General features: G+C 39.6%; 1 protein-coding gene across 1 annotated transcript in view; it reads left to right on the top strand.

Annotated features, from left to right (window-relative positions):
• MYO16 (myosin XVI) overlaps positions 1–16,538 on the top strand; it is a 468,353-nt gene that overhangs the window by 74,435 nt on the left and 377,380 nt on the right. Inside the window, exon 4 of the mRNA XM_065418712.1 lies at positions 14,876–14,984. Within this exon, the coding sequence (XP_065274784.1) occupies positions 14,876–14,984 (109 nt within the window). The remainder of the gene's footprint in view (positions 1–14,875; positions 14,985–16,538) is intronic.

The following is a 16,538-nucleotide window of genomic DNA, read 5'->3' as shown; positions in this document are numbered from 1 at the left end:
TCATTGACATTCAATAGAAAGTTTGTTTTTGTTTTTTTTACTGACAGTCTTTTATAGTAATCAATATTGGTATGTCAAGCAGTATACTATTGTGGTTGTTTATCATTGTATTTACCCCAAATGGTGTTAAGTCCCTTATAGATCAAATTAAAAACATGACATGGCCTCTGCTACAAATAATTATCAATCTAAGACCCCAGTCCAGCAAAGAGTTGCATGGTTGCTTAACTTGATTATGCATGCGTATAGTCCCACTGAAGTCCATGGGATTACTCATGTTCTCAAGTCTTCGTAGACTAGGGCCTGATTTTAGACTTGGCATAGATGAGAGTGACAATTGGGAGAATGGGTAATAAAAGGCCAAGGTTGACTAATAAGATCATGAAGATCTCTAGGTGTGTTTCCCCACTTTGTTGTTTCCATAACAGTTATGTTTTTTTTTTAAATGGGATGTTTAACTGTTTCTGAATGACAATGAAAGCTACTGAATATTTTGTTTAAAACATTAATATTTATTCACATTTCTGAAAGAAACACGAATTGTTCATGAAATATGATACCTTGGAGCCTCAATTATCAGATTTGATTAATTAACATTCCTTGTTAATCAAAGGTCTGTCATAGCCCTTGGGGGTGGCAGTGATGGAAGCCCCTCTACTGGAGAGGCCCCTCTGTGAAACTGTAATTCTGTAGACCTGGATTCTCTTTTCTTCCCCAGTCCTTTTATGCTACATTGATGGCATAAAAGGGGAGGAAACAACCTCTTCGAAATAGCTCCTGTATAACAGGGATCTCCAACTGATGTAGAGCTGTAAGAATGGAAGGGGACTAGCTCAGAGCCAGTCCCCAGCATGGGAAGTATGACCAGAGCATGATATACTAAAGCTATTCTTGGCTGCCATACAGCCCCAAGAAGCCCATTAGAGCAGCCCTGAGCTACTGTAATTTATGCCATAGGCTAAGGTGAAAATTCAAGATGTTCAAAGGTGACTTAAAAACATCTTTGCAACCTCCTACCTGTTCTGTTCTTGTGTCAAGACCAGGAAAGAAGGGATTGAGAATTACAGCAGTGGAATTTAGCAGACTTGAAACTCCACTGCAGTATTCTAGTCCCATATCAGATAGGCCAGCCAGCTCTGGAGAAGAAGATAGTTGTCTCATTATGGACTTGGCGGGCCCCCCTTCTTAGCCATTCAGACTTGGGAAGCACTAGCTCTCTCTCTCCTGAAATTGGGGATTATCTGTGTCATTGATAATCTAAGGATTTGGGGTGTCACAAAAATGGGGCACGACTATAGAGGTAAAGGAAAAAGAACCAAAATGTAAGTATGCAAATTGGAATCTAAATGCAACAGACAAATTATTTAAAAGGTCAATTTATTGTATTTCAGGAAAATACATATTAACTAGATGTATTCTCTGCCATCTTCAATAGAAATGTTATATGTCAGAGCAAAAACATTATGAGGAGCACTGTGGCTACAGTTACCAAAGCACACGTGTACATTAGATTTTGACCCACGATCGACAGAAGGTAAACATGGGTTAAAAGAGAATGCAGTCAGTATAATATACCATTTTAATGAAATAATATATAAATAGTAAACACTGAAGTGTAGGTTTTAATCAGACCTTCTCGTAGCAAAATGATGATAACTGTGAAATATTCTGCCTCCACAAAGTCTGTTGTTGAAATGTGTTGGAAGTAAAACATGCACTCAAAGAGAAGGCAGCTGCTCAGTCATTTTTATTTAATGTTCTATTTAATTTTCTTTCTTTGTGCTTTGTCAACATGGGAAAATTCCTTTATTTTTGTGAGCCCTATTCTAAGTGCTGGGTTTTGAATCATGAGCTAGTGAAGAATGATTTTTCATACTAATGACCTGCATCATGAAAATATATAGGGCAACGTTGTCACCTTCACTTTTGCAAGTAAAATGGAGTCAAACTATTGGAGTCCAATCAGGAGCAATAAAAGAGGGAATTGCCCACACTTGCACTGTTCAGTGCATTAAGTTCCGGCATCTACAAGGCTTTGCCCCAGGGAAGGAGATGGGGTGGAGCTATGGAGGTCCCTGCACGTCCTACTGATTTTTCCTATTGGCGATCTGACTGGGTGTTAAATGTTGCTTAAAGCTGTTTTATCACCCACAGGCTCCCCTCTGAAATGCTGCTGAACAGCTTCTGTGGACATCACAAGGCCTTTGAAAATCTCTTAAGATCTAATATGTTAGATGAGTTATACTCAGACTGAGGCTCGCAAGCCACAAGTGGCTCTTTAATGTGTCTCCTGCGTCTCTTTGCAGCACATGATATTAAAACACTGTGTGAGCTAATTATTAACCAATCTTAGTTATTAGCTAATCAGGATGCTTTTCCTATATTATTAACCAATTGTAGTTGATAAAATAATAATACTTGGTCAGTCATTTTGCTGTGAGAATTATACAGTATATACATATAAATGTTAAATGAAACCATGAATTCACAGACTGGGTAATGTTAATCGCTAATTTGGCTCCTGAACCACTGAGCTCAGAATATCACTGTGTTAGACGGTTAGGGACCTTCTGCTCATTTTACTATATGTGTGTGTGCATGCGCCTACATCCAAACAGACACAAACACTTTGTAATGAATGATACTAAAAATACAGGTGAACAGGAGGCCAAAGTGTAAATACATGTATATATTTTTGTCTAGTAACATGTAGTTTTAATAGCTTATGTAAAGAAACATTTTGTAAAATGATGATACATTTTTTTCAAAAATTGAAAAGAGTGAACAGTGCTACTGAATAAATGCTGCCCTTTACATTTTGGAAACCTGAGTTCAATGTAAATATACTTTAGGTTAGAAGAGAACAAATGGAGTTTTTCCTCAGACTCTTCTGCATTTATTTGTCCATATCATTAAGCCAAATATTTTTTTCTCTTCATTTAGCACAATGCCTAGCATATTCTGGAGCACCCCAAAAGTAATAATAATAGCAAATAATACCTTGGGAGGGGAATGCAGAGCAGAGAGATTTTTTTACTTCAGACTGAGCTGCATTAACGGGGCAAAAGTCCATTTTCCTCTGTCCATCCTAATTTCATAGTCATGTATATACGTCAGGCTAAATTTTATCCTTGGCTGCATCTATACAACCTCATGAAGCCAGTGATGGCGATCATGAGTAACAGAGAACAGTGTTTTACTCATGATTACATACATATAAAGACAAGTGTTAAATAACATGTATCCACAGGAATAAATTACTCAAAGAATTCAAATATCTAAAGTAAATCATATAGAGAACAATTGAGCAGCAAGCTAAAAATTTATGTCCTGAGACAGATTGCAGAGGCTCAATCTGAGTATCAGAGAGTAGGGACTAAGCGACCTACTTAGCTCTCCTACAGGTGGATAGGGTGGAGTACAAAGCATGGCTTGAAACTGAACACCCAGTCAGGCACTTGGAGGGCGGTCAGGGAACTATGTAGGAAGAGGAGTCAGAATGCTACATGCAGTTGCTAGACAACAGGGCTGTAGCCTGATATAGATGTTTTTGGCTATATTGATGCTTTGTGAAACTCTAGTAATGTCAATGGTGTTACACTAGGATTAAATTTGTCTTTTCTGAAATCTTTGTTTATTTTTGTCCTAATGATGTACCTAAAATCCCAAGTATAAAGCAACGAGGGGTGGAAAAATCATGGGTGAAACTCTTCTTTTGTTGTTGCTAGACAGATGGTCAGCAGTACTACTTTATTTGTCAGGGTCCATCATAACACATCCACAGTTAGAACTGGCATTCACCTTGGAGGCAGGAGATGTGGATTCAAATCTTCTCTGTGCCTGTGGCGATGTCTACACTACAAAATTATGTCAACCTAAATTACATCGGCATGCAGCTGCTGCAGTTATTACATCGCTTGTGCATGTGCACACTTTACTTCTTGTGTTGGCGGTGTGTTTCATCAGAGGTGGGATCTGAATCCATATCTTCTCCCTCCCAGGTGAGTGCCTTTATCACCAGGGCATTTATACAGCCATTCTCTTTTTAACCCAATGATTAATTAAGAATTGATACAAAGTGGAATGGCTTCAATAGGAGAGATTGAAAGCACAGTAGCCTATAACCTAGTAGTTAAGACACTCACTTGGCAGGGTTGCGATCTGAATTCAAGTCTCTGCTCCCAAGTGGGGATTCAAACCTGGGTCTCCTTCATGCCATGAAAGTGCCTTAGATATTAGGTTAAAGGTTATAAAAGAATGCTCTTTGTCTCTCTCGGCCTCTTCTGATTTGCTGACAAGTTCTGAAAATGTTACTAACAAAGTATTTTCTCTGAATTTTTGGTTTGCTGGCCCAACTGCAAAATCAGTTATTTGCCCAGCTGCTGTCTTTATTTTAACTGCTACTCTGAAACCTTTATTTTAACTGTGAAATATTTTTATGAAACAAAAACATATATACCCTGTCCCAGAAATCTATATATTGTACAGTAAATTCCAGTATTTAAAAAGTAGACTACTATTTATAGTACTAGTGCAAAATGCTGGGTCTTGCAGTAACAATACACTAGTGTTTGGGGGCAATTACTGTAGCATGTTCATAAAGATGTCAGTGGAACTTTTGTCTTGTTTTTGCACTTAGTATAGTAAGGATTAATGCATGCAACTGCACAATGTCAGTCAAGTGAAAATGTAGCTCTGAACAATACTTACAAATGTGTTTGTTATTGTTATGCCCTGTTTATTTGAACGGGAGATGTTTGTATGAAGCATAGTTGATATATTTCAGCCACTTTGGCCACCACTGAGATGCCAAAGTACAGCAGTTAATGGTTTTACCCTTTAGGTCCTATATGCAAGTGTATGTTAATAGGCAGATACAATGCCTACTTCATGCATACAAAGGTATTTGGGAACCAAAAGATGCAGATAGATACTTAGTGGGAACTTCAAAGTGCCAAAGCGTGTTAGATGTTTTTGAAAATCCCACTAGACATCTGTTTGTATCTCTTGGTGCCTAAAATCCTTTGAAACTCTGACCTTAATGCCTTTCCTAACCTGATCTATGATACAGTGCACACACTAGAAAGTCCAAACTCCCCATTTCATAGAGTTTGGTTTTCTTTGTTAAGAAAATAATCAGACAATATAAAAGGTCATTTTATTCCATATCTGCATGCTTGGCTGCTCTAAGAGTTCTTCTCTTAGGACTGCTTGCAGGCTCCACAGGGTCCCCAACCTCTATATATCCTGCAGAATTTTGGAACTCCACAGATTCTTTAGGTTTTCAGCATTTGGAGGGAGGTTTTAATTTCTCCTTGGCTTATCCATACTCTTCCTAAATTTAATAAACCATCAGCTTAGCCATACAGTTTTACAAAGAGCCACTCAGGCTAAGCAGGCTGTATAAATCATATACTGCTATGTCCAACATTTAAAAAAGTATTTTAAATAAATAATAATAAAAAAAATATTGCCCTTTCATTAGCTAGATTTCAATACTCTTTAACTGATGTCAAGGCCCCTTTTTGTCTCTCTGGTGTTATAAAGGTGCCTGAAAAGAAAGTCAGAAACAGGCCCTATGAAATACTCCCTGTAAAAGGGCACTCCCCCTGTTCTGCAACTCTGCAGTGGCTGTGTCAATACTCCTGGGTGTTTCGGGGTGGGGAAAGCCAGAGGTAGGGGCTGAGCAAGTGGCAGATGAGGCTCTAGGCTGGAGCACAGTGTGTTTGGTATCCTGTTTATTACCCCTTACGGGCCACAGGTTATTTTAGAGTAGCCATGAGTTTTCAAAGGGATCTAACTATATTGGTTGTTAGGAATGGTTGTAACAAGCTGTTTTTGCGCTAGAAGAACACACAGAAATAACATATTCATACCAACATGGATGGCTTTTGTAATTAAAAAGCATTTTGACTAATTTTCTTTAGCCTTTGCACAACAATTCTCCTTAGCCTTCAAAGCAACATTTAGCAACTTGAACTCAATTGAATTATGCTTGAATATAACTAAAGAATAATGATGATTTAAGACCATTACATCTGGATATGGGTGTGTAACTGGAGTAACAGAAAGGATAGGGGAAACCCTGATCCAGGCTTGCATTGTGTGACATGTTGGGGATCATCCAGACCAGTAAGAAGTTCTGTTAACAGCTGCCCTGTAACCTGGGGTGTCTTAATGCTGTGTGGCTATAGCTCAGAACCCTGACAGCAGTAACCTGCCCACAAGTGTAAAAGTATCACCCTGACTTCCACTAGCCAAGTTACTACTTGCAGAGTGACCCCAAGAGTCCTTCCAATCCCAAGTCTCCCCCAAACCATCCTTCTCAAGTTCTTAACTACCAGATAGTTGGACTTTTCCCCTCTGGTTCATCACCTCTGAAGGAGGGAAACCAGCCCCCCAATTATCAGTTAACTTTGGCACATACACTCCATACAGTGTTCACACCAGTGACCTGCTCGGGGTAAAAATAATCAACGTTTTATTTAATAGAAAAATCACAGATTCACAGATGAAATAGTAAGGAAAGGCAAACACATACAAGTTACATAGAAAATAACCATAAAGACTCAACTTCAGGATTTATACTTCTATATTAGACAAATTCCCTCTTCTAGTACCGGTTACATATTGCCTTTGAATAGTTTCCCAGTGTGCCCCTTAGATCTAGGGGAGATCCAGAGTTCACAGACAACCCCCCGCCTTTGAGACTGTTATTCTCAGTTCTGGATACCTTTCACTTCAAACCTCTTCCTTTTTAACAGGGTTTTCAGGGATTTTTTTTTCTTTCTCTCTGTGGTGATACATGCTGCAGGAAATTCACTCTCAACTTGGTAGTGGGGCTGTCTCAGTGTCTCCCTATTAACTGTAATGTTCCATCATTTGCCTTTTCCTGGGTTGTACCATCGTTTGATATGTAAACATTTGGCTTGAGAGGTGCCCCTCCCTCAGGGTGACCAGATGTCCCAATTTTACAGGGACAGTCCCGATATTTGGGGGTTTGTCTTATATAGGTGCCTATTACCCCCACCCCATCCCGATTTTTCACACTTGCTGTCAGGTCACACTCCCCTCTCTGTTGTGAGGTACATTTAAAATTGTAGTACAGGTCATGAGCACAGTATTCTATAAAGATGAATATATAGCTTCATAAACACAGTCTGTATACATATCTCATAATGACCGTCAAGTTCAGAACATTACAAGCTTTCATAGAAAACTTAGTCAATATTTTTTTATACACGGTAACATTGTATCTGACCAGTTGATCATTTGCTTATTCTTTGGGGTTCAGATCCTCTGTTCTCCCCTTGGGATGTCTCGACTCACACATGGTCATAAGGGATGTATAATTATCAGGTAGTTGCCAAATCAAAGGTACTACAACTGAGGAAATGAGGAAGCCTTGTCTCCCGCAACTTCTGCCATATAAATTTCCCATCAGTATGGGTGCAGGATTAATACAGTCTTACAGCAGTCCTCCTTATTCCTATGTCTTTTCTTAACATCACTTTATAAAACCAGCTCTGCAATGGGATGATCAATACTAAAGAAGGACAGGCCTGGTCTGAAGCTATGGATTGGACTTGGAGTGTCTAGATCCTAGCTCATGAAAATGAGCTCCATGACCTCCAGAGACATGCAGGATTTCTTGATGATCATCTATCTCCCCCTGCTGATGTAATGAGGTGTTAACATCTCTAAAGCTACAGTAACACCCATGTAGCAGCTCTTATGTGGAGAAGCAAAGGAGTCAGAGATGAGGTCTCAGTTGTCAGGTCTTTTGTTTTCCAATTTTTCTGTTCTCCAATAACCTCTTGATTGCCTTGAAGGGTGCATTAAAACTTATTTTCCTTTGGAGCAATCTAATTGTAGCCACTGCTGGGGGAGTGCTTGATTTGATCAATGGCCAGATTCATCCAGCAAATCCTCTATTCTTTCCTATGGAATGTAATAGCTGTCTCACTAAATCTAAATGTAATGGATATTTGGGAACAAAGATTATAAAATGCTACCCATTTCTATTACCTCATATGTGCATGGTTAGATGGATAAGCTTTGCAGTAGGATAGTTTGGAGGTTCAAATTATAAAGGCAAGTACTAAATAAAGGCTGATAAAGCCTCTTCAGTCATCAACTGTAGGACTTAGCTGATGAGATGAACCTGATCTGGAATATATAATATTGATTAAATTTAGTTCCTTGATGAAAGACACTCTGTTTTCAGACAGCTGTCATGAAGGGCTTACCCTCCAGAAAATCATGGAAGGGAGTGGAGGGGAGGAGAGAAGTTGAGAAGAAAATTACTACTTTCAAAAAAAAAAAATGAATAGTCATATCCCAGTATGCCTTAGTTTCAACTGTTATTCCTTACAGACAGCTGAAAAGGCACTATTGAAACAAAATTGATCAACTAGCCTAGGGATTTATGTTTATTTAGATTTATAAAACATTGACAAAACAGGTGCATATCTCAAGTCCTTGTAGTTATTTAAATGCACGGCTAAACATAGAAACAAAACAGCCATCTCCAGAAGCAACCAAGTTTATCAAATGTTATTGCCTGATTACAGGTACACACTTAAACCTACAAAGGCATCTGCCTGGGCAGATGGTGCTTCTCATAGGGCTGTAGCTTCCTCTTGGGTGCTATAATTGTAATTCTCCTGGAGTCAGGTGAATACACAAGAATATTGGCTTTCATTTTAAAACAATGTACATTTCTAGTCCTCATTGTTCCAGAGAAAATATTGATAATATAATTCCTAAAGGCTCAAACATCTAAAGGCTTATTTGGCCCAACTTAAAAAACAATCTTATGATTTCTAAGCCAGTCTCATGACTTTCTGGGGCCTGATTTGTGATTGTTTGAACTCTTGATTCTCCTTTGTGTGACTGTACACATATACATTCCCTTGTAGGTGTTTGTGCACCCAGTACACTTGACTTGGAAACTTTTGCCAGCAGTACCACAAGATGGCACATGCACCCTGGCTCTCCTCATGCTCTCAGGTGACAACATGGCTGCTGCCTCCTTTTCAGTTCCTTCTCACTACCTGTGGCAAGAGTTGGCACTCCCCATAACATTTGCTTTGGTTAGCCAGCATCTCTACAACTTTTTGTGTATAGTGTTAGAATTAGTAGTAAACTAGTTAGTAAGTTAGTTATAGTTTAGTAGTTATCGTGAAGGATTTTAGAATGAAAAAATCCCCAGGCTTTAAGCAATTTGCCATGTACATGTTATCCCTATCATGATTAGGAACAAGAGCAGCTTGATTTGTCTGGGAGAGGTTCATGTGAGGGACAAATGTTCTATTTGTATCTTCTTCCACATCAGGACAGAAAACAGAGGAACTTTCATCTTAAAATCCACCTCATGTAAGAGGTGATGCGTCTGCATCAGAGCCGAGTGCTGACCATAAAGCAGAGGACTCAGAATTGATTAGAAGTGCCCTCCAGCTCCTTCTGTTTCAAAATACAAGTCCAGTGATAAATGTCCTGCTTCATCTTCCCTGTCTGCCTTATCAAAGCAACCCAGACGTTCTGATTCTGATAAAACCTTGAAGTCTCAGACTTCTCTCAGAAAATCTTCTGGAAGTCCTCCAGTACCAGTTTGAGGCTTCAGAAATTTAAGCGCTCACCGGTTCCATCTGAGGTGGCAACATTGACTCCAGCTCGTTCTCCTGTCTGGGTCTGAAAATAAATGTGGATGAATCACAGTTACATCTGGCACAGCACATAACCTTCGCAGAAGCACCATCATGGCCAAGACAGTATTGGTCACAGACCTTCATCAGCGCTATGATAACTTTATCCTAGTTGAGGATCTCCTGGCTCAGAACCAAGGCAAGTCCCTACACCTCTACCTTCAATCTGTCCATGTCATGGTTTGGATGATCTCTGGTTGAATTCTTCTGAGAAATCATGCTCATGAGGGGTTCAGACCATCTTGGTAAGCAACAGAAAGAAATCCATTAGTGCCATGTACACAGCAAAGTGGAAGAGATTTTTCGATTTTGGCACAATCTCAATATTTATCACCTCATCACACAGAGGTCACATGTGCTGGACTATCTGTTGCACCTGAAATCCTCAGGATTTGCAATTAGTTCTGTGAGCCTTCACCTGGCTTCTGTTTCTGTGCTACATCCACCAATAGATGGGTTTTGCTTTTTCTCTCAACCTCTCATTTTCTCAATTTTTGAAAAGTCTACCCAACATTTACCCTCCTGTGTCTGATCCTCTCTCAACTTGTAGGAAACTCTCCTCTCCTGCCTATGGAGAGAGCTTCATTACCATTATTGTTTATGAAGATGACTTTTCTGGTGGTGATCACTTTTGCTAGGAGGTGAAGTTTCTGAACTTCAAGCTCTTCTGGCTGATCTTCCTTTCCCGGACTTCCATAAAGATAAAGATAAAGTTTCCCTTAGGCCACACCCTAAGTTTATGTCTAAGGTAGTTTCAGCTTTCCATCTGAATCAATTATTCATTTGCTCGTGTTTTTCCCTAAACTCCAATCTCCTAAAGCTGAAGAAACACTTCATACATTGGATGTTCGTAGACCTTTGGTATTCTACTGGGAGCACACTAGAACTTCTCCCAGGCTTTTCATAACCTATGCTGAGAGAGCCAAAGGGCAATCAGTGCCCACTCAGCAAACCTCACATTGGATTTCTGACTGCATTAAGTTCTGCTACAATCTTGCTAAAGTCTCTCCTCCACTTAGAATAATGGCTCACTCCACCAGGGCTCAGTCTACTTCATCAGTTCTTTCTGAGCAATTTTCCAATAGCTGATATCTACAAGGCAGCGATGTGGTCATCTATATGTACTTTTTCTGTTCATCCCCCAAACTTCTTGTGACAAAGCCAACTTTGGCATGTTGGTGCTACAATTTCTGAAGTCCCTCCACTTATAAGGAAACTTCTGATGAGTCACCTGCAATGAAATGTATATGTGCACAATCACTCCAAGGGGGGAAAAGGTACTTACCTGCACAGTGACTGTTGTCCTTCCAGATGTGTTGTGCACATATATACATCACATGATGCTCCCACCTTCCCCTCTACTTTGGACATTATGTGCAGCAGTGTGAAGGGACAGAAAAGAAGGTAGCAGCCACACCCTTTTTATGCCCTCGCCTCAGAACACAAGGAGAACGGGCACAGGCTAAAGTCTGACTCGGGTGCACTGGGCACACAAACACCTGCAGTGGAATATATATGTGCACAACATATCTTGAAGAACAACAGTTACTGTATGGGTAAGTGACCATTTTTGTTGGCAATACCAGAAAAAAAGAAGGAAAATGAGATATCTGTCCTAAAGAGCTTACCACCTAAGTCCCTGAACCTACAATTGGGTCTGCTAGCACAGACCTGTGTGCCAGTGCAGAACCCCACTAAAGTTGACCCCTCAGTCAGATCTACTAGTTAATGTGGCTGTGAACTGGAATAAGGGTCTATGCTAGAGGATTCAGTTGCAGGATTGGGATCAGGAATGAGAGTAGGTGCACTGTGGGTTTATTTTGTACAAAAAGTTAAAACGCTCATTTATGATTATTGAAAGAAAAAATGATTGTCTAACAACTGCAACAACGAGAATTTTTCTGGTCTTTAGCTTGAAAACTATATTGCAAAACTCTCCACTGTTAAATCTAATTTTAGCAGCTACTTCCTTACTGGTCTGCAACAATCAGAATAACCATGGTAACAGTAATTGATGCTTCTCTTGATCTCCCCACCCCCTCACCTCCTTCCCTTTCCTTTCTCTTCAGAACTGAAGGTGCTATTACATTAAAATAAAGGTGTCTCTAATCAGAGGAATAATGTAAGATTATAAATATTTTTCTATTAAACACGTTAATTGTTCAGTAATTAAATACTTTTTTAATAGTACATTTGGGTCAAGTTCTTATTTTAAAAATGTGCACTGCTGTTCAGAATTACTTCATTACCCAAGTTCTGAAGCATCTCTTATCTGTCTAGCTGCAAGTTTGACCAAGCTTGACCTCCTGTTTGTGATTGGCTCATCATAAACATTTCTTAAAGAGGTGAACTAATGCAGTGGCATCCCATAAAATTTATGGGATCTGAGGAATTCCATATCATATCCTTCCCTCTATGAAATTACACTTTACAAAGGGAACTTAAATATCCTTCAGACTAACTTAAATACCCTTCATTTCCTAATTTGTAATGTGTAGAAGGAACATTGGTTTCTTAGCTCCAATTGGAAAGAAAATATGTACTGTATAGATAAATGCTTTTTCTTGTGAATGTTGCCTGACATTGTTTGGATGTTAGTTTCATGCAGGAAAAGATATGTACTTTTAGGTTTTAAATTGTGCTTTTAGTAAATAAGCTCTTTAGATAAAAAAGTGTGCATTAGTTCTACAAAAAAAAAATCCAACCAATATAAATATGCTAAATACAAAATTATTCTTCTTCAAATCCATCCTCAGAATGTGTTTTCCTCATCTCTCTAGTGCTGATTCACACTTTTGGGACACTTTAATAGAAATATGTATTTTAATGGAATCAGTGTAGAAAATGTTCAAAACATTTCATGCTGTATAAACCTCCCTCCCATTCCCACCCACGTAGACTAATGTCATCCTAACCCAGAAGCTGATCCCCAATACCTATCGAAGTCACTGGTGTTTTTTTTTCCCATTGACTTCGGTGGGCATTGGATCAGGTCCTTAGAATTTAAGCTCCTCAGCACACAAGTCATGTCTTCTAGTAATAATAACCCCCCACCCCCATTAGTAGTGCACTTTTGCCACTCTGGTTTAAAGAGAGGCTGTCCTTAGTTTGTAGCTATCACTTTCATAAGAGTAAAAGTAAGCCACACTCTTATCACACAGGCTTCAGCTGGTCATCTGCAGGGATAATGAAGGATTTTTTCCCCTCGATGCACAATTGACCAGATGTATTTTGGGTTGTTTATTTTTTATTTTTGCCTGAAACATTGGGGATTGGCTACAGCTGGAAATAGAGCATCAAGTCAGGGCATACTAGGGCTCTGAGGCGGTGCAGAAAATCCTCTTTCTTAGATGCTTGGGTGGTATGACTTGCTCAGGGTCAAACTGATTACCACATTTGGAGTCAGGAAGGAATTTCCCCCCAGGTCAGTTTGGCAGTGATCTTTGGTGAGTTGCAGGGAGCGGGGGAGGGTCACTTACCTCTTCAGTATGGGGCATGGATTGCTTGCTAGCATAATCTAGGCATATCTCACATAATCAATTCCCTGCCATTGCAGGGGCCTCAGGGATTGGTGGCACCTTGGCCTTTCCTGTTCTCTGCCTGTGGCACATAATAATTTAGTTTCCTGAAGATTGAAATGTTTTAGTCTCACTAAAGTCACTGAGCTAACTATAGGGGTATCTTGGTCAAGTTCTATGGCCTGCGTTATACAGAAGGTCAGACTAGATGATCTAATGGTCCCTTCTGGCCTTAAACTCTATGAAAGCTGCAAGGAAAAGTAACTAAATGTAATAGAAGTTACTCTTGTTTTGCAGTTGCTGTTGATATAAAGCCACAGGGAGAAATACTTAAACTGAATAGAAGTTATGTTTTCTAAAAGAAGATACAGAACCCTTTACTGCAATCAGGCTTTCCTCAGTGATACAATTATCATTTTTTTTATGGAATAGCACAAATCTCTTGTAAAAATAGGATTAGACTGGCCACTGTGACAAAGTTCCTCCTCTATCTTGGTGGGTCCTGCGCTTATTGGCAGATTTTCTTGCCTCAGAGATTCACCATGTGGGTTGGGGAACAGCCCAGAGACCTTCCCCTCTGGGAGAACCCACAGTCCAGGTCAATTGGGAGGTTTGGGGGGAACCCAGGCCCGCCCTCTACTCCGGGTTCCAGCCCTGTGGACTGCAGCTGTCTATAGTGCCTCCTGTAACAGCTGCATGACAGCTACAACTCCCTGGGCTACTTCCCCATGGCCTCCTCCAAACACCTTCCTTATTCTCACCACAGGACCTTCCTCCTGGTGTCTGATAACACTTGTGCTCCTCAGTCCTCCAGCCCCATACCCTCTCACTCTCAGCTCCTTGCACCTCTTGCTCCCAGCTCCTCGCATTCGCACCACAAACTGAAGTGAGCTCCTTTTTAAAGCCCAGGTGCCCTGATTAGCCTGCCTTAATTGATTCTAGCAGCTTCTTCTTAATTGGCTCCAGGTGTCCTAATTAGCCTGCCTACCTTAACTGGTTCTAGCAGGTTCCTGATTACTCTAGTGCAGCCCCTGGTCTGGTCATTCAGGGAACAGAAAACTACTCATCCAGTGACCAGTATATTTGCCCTCTACCAGACTCCTGTACCCCACTGGTCTGGGTCTGTCACACCACCATATTGCAACTTGTGACTAATCCTCCTTAACATGGAAAATATGAAATTCTCCCATGGTTCTTACCACCTAGGAAGTGTGTGGCTTCATAATTCTGGCATCATTTCCCCCTCACATCCGCACAAGATAATCAGTCCTAGGCCTCTCCTAAGCAATCTGTCTTTATGCCAAATTTTGAGTGGATTTGTAGTAATATGGACATCAGTCCTTTAGGTAATGTACTGCGTTGTTTAAACCTTGTGACAGAGGTGGTTTTTGTTTGTTTTGTTTTGTCTACACTTTTCATTTGGAGCTTCATTTTCAAATGAACCCACAATGTGAAATAAAATGCTGTCCAGAACAAAAGAAATGTGCCTAACTTCTTCTGGAAATGATCCAAGCCCCCTGAGTTTTACATATTTGTCTATAGAAACAGTAAATTGGCCCTAGTATTTCTGTACTCACAACTTTTGCAAACTTTTTTTACCTGTAGCTTTTAGATCTAAAGATATAAAATGTTCTTAACTATTGCTTTTAGGCTGGGGCCAATGTGCTGCTGCAGGATGTTAATGGAAACATTGCTCTTGATTATGCCATGGAAGGGACGGAATCCAGCTGCATCCTTCTGACATACTTGGAAGAAAATGGTAAGTCAGCTCTTATTTTAGATTTCTTTTCCTTTCTTTCTGGGGGCGGGGAGAGGTACAAGAGGCCAGCTCTTCAGCTGATATAAGTCCGCACTGAAGTCAAAGGAGCTTTTTTGGAAGGGGTTTGGGTGCAATCACAATAATCCTGACTAGGTGTGAATCTTACCCAGCATCTCATTAATATATATAGAAATTGGAAAACCAACAGATTGTTTCCTATAGTAGCCATCTGAGATCTTTTCTCCATTTATATAGAGACACCAGAATGCTAGTTCAGTGCAGAGAAGCAGCCTAGGGTACTTTAGTAGATAAACCACTTAAATAAACAAACAATTTTGGCATGTCAAATCCAGATACAATCTGAATTTACAAAATTCAGCAGTAACTACTTGTAGTTGCTATGCTTCCCTTTCAGATGCAAGGAGCATAGCTTCGGGCTATTGTGATTGTCTTCTTTTACAGACTGTAAAATATTGATCATGCACCTATTCTCAATGGAAATCACTTATATGAAATTTTACAACTTTCAAAACTTTTCATTTTGCATTGATAGACTATCTTACATGGATTTGTATTTTTTAATGACAGATGACAGCAACTGTATATCAGGGATACTTTGTTATTCACCGGTTTAATTCCAAACTTAGGTATCATAGCTGCAGCAATATCTGTAGCAATATTTTGGCTGGAATATGTCAGTTCTGTTACACTTACATTCATTCACATTGCAGTGAGGTCTAAAGCAATTTATGTATATGACAGCCATAAAGCCTAAGACATATTTGATAAACAGAAATAAATAAAAGGAAATAATGTGAAGATACATTACTTAAATCTGATCTTAAACGAAGAAATCCATCATAGTTTAAACCAAGTCAAAGCATCCTGCCAATGGACATGTGGGAGAAAAGTTGAGTTAAACTGACAAGAAGATGATATACAATGTGTAGTTATACAAATATAATCAGTGGTGTTTCCAGTGGTTCACATATCATGATATTTTCCATCATCTTGTTTGCCTGTTGCTTGGAGGATTTTTCACATTTCAAGAACTTTCTTGTTGGAAAATTAGATTAATGTGTGTTTGCCAGTTGCATGAGCCACTTGAATCCTCATTACACTGCACTATGCAAACAGTTGGGGCTGCAAGAACTTTGGCTAAAGTTGCATTCAGCATGCATATTATACAGCAGAATGAATTCTACTTATTATACTACCAGTTCCAATGGCTCTTCATTAAAAAGTTCTCTTGCCCCCAAGTCAGGTTGTCTGTGTGCTATTTTGCTTATAGAAGAGAAATACATAAATATAAATGGCAAATATTTTGGTGCTCATTTCAAAGAGGTTTGCTAGATGCATTTCAATTTTTCTAGATTCAAGGGAAATATATGGAACAGTGTCTTTGTATGACAAAATGTAGATCAGTGTTTATCATAAAGACCAGGGTTCTGGATGAGTGGTGGGAGGTTGTTGTAGGAAAAAAAATTAAACAGTGATACAGCTGGCTCTGATTGGAACTCAGTGGAATTCTGGCCCCTCTGAAATCAAAACTCC

This window comes from Emys orbicularis, chromosome 1 (genome assembly GCF_028017835.1).
Source record: "Emys orbicularis isolate rEmyOrb1 chromosome 1, rEmyOrb1.hap1, whole genome shotgun sequence".
Taxonomy (NCBI): domain Eukaryota; kingdom Metazoa; phylum Chordata; order Testudines; family Emydidae; genus Emys; species Emys orbicularis.
This window is presented reverse-complemented; position numbering and strand designations above follow the sequence as displayed.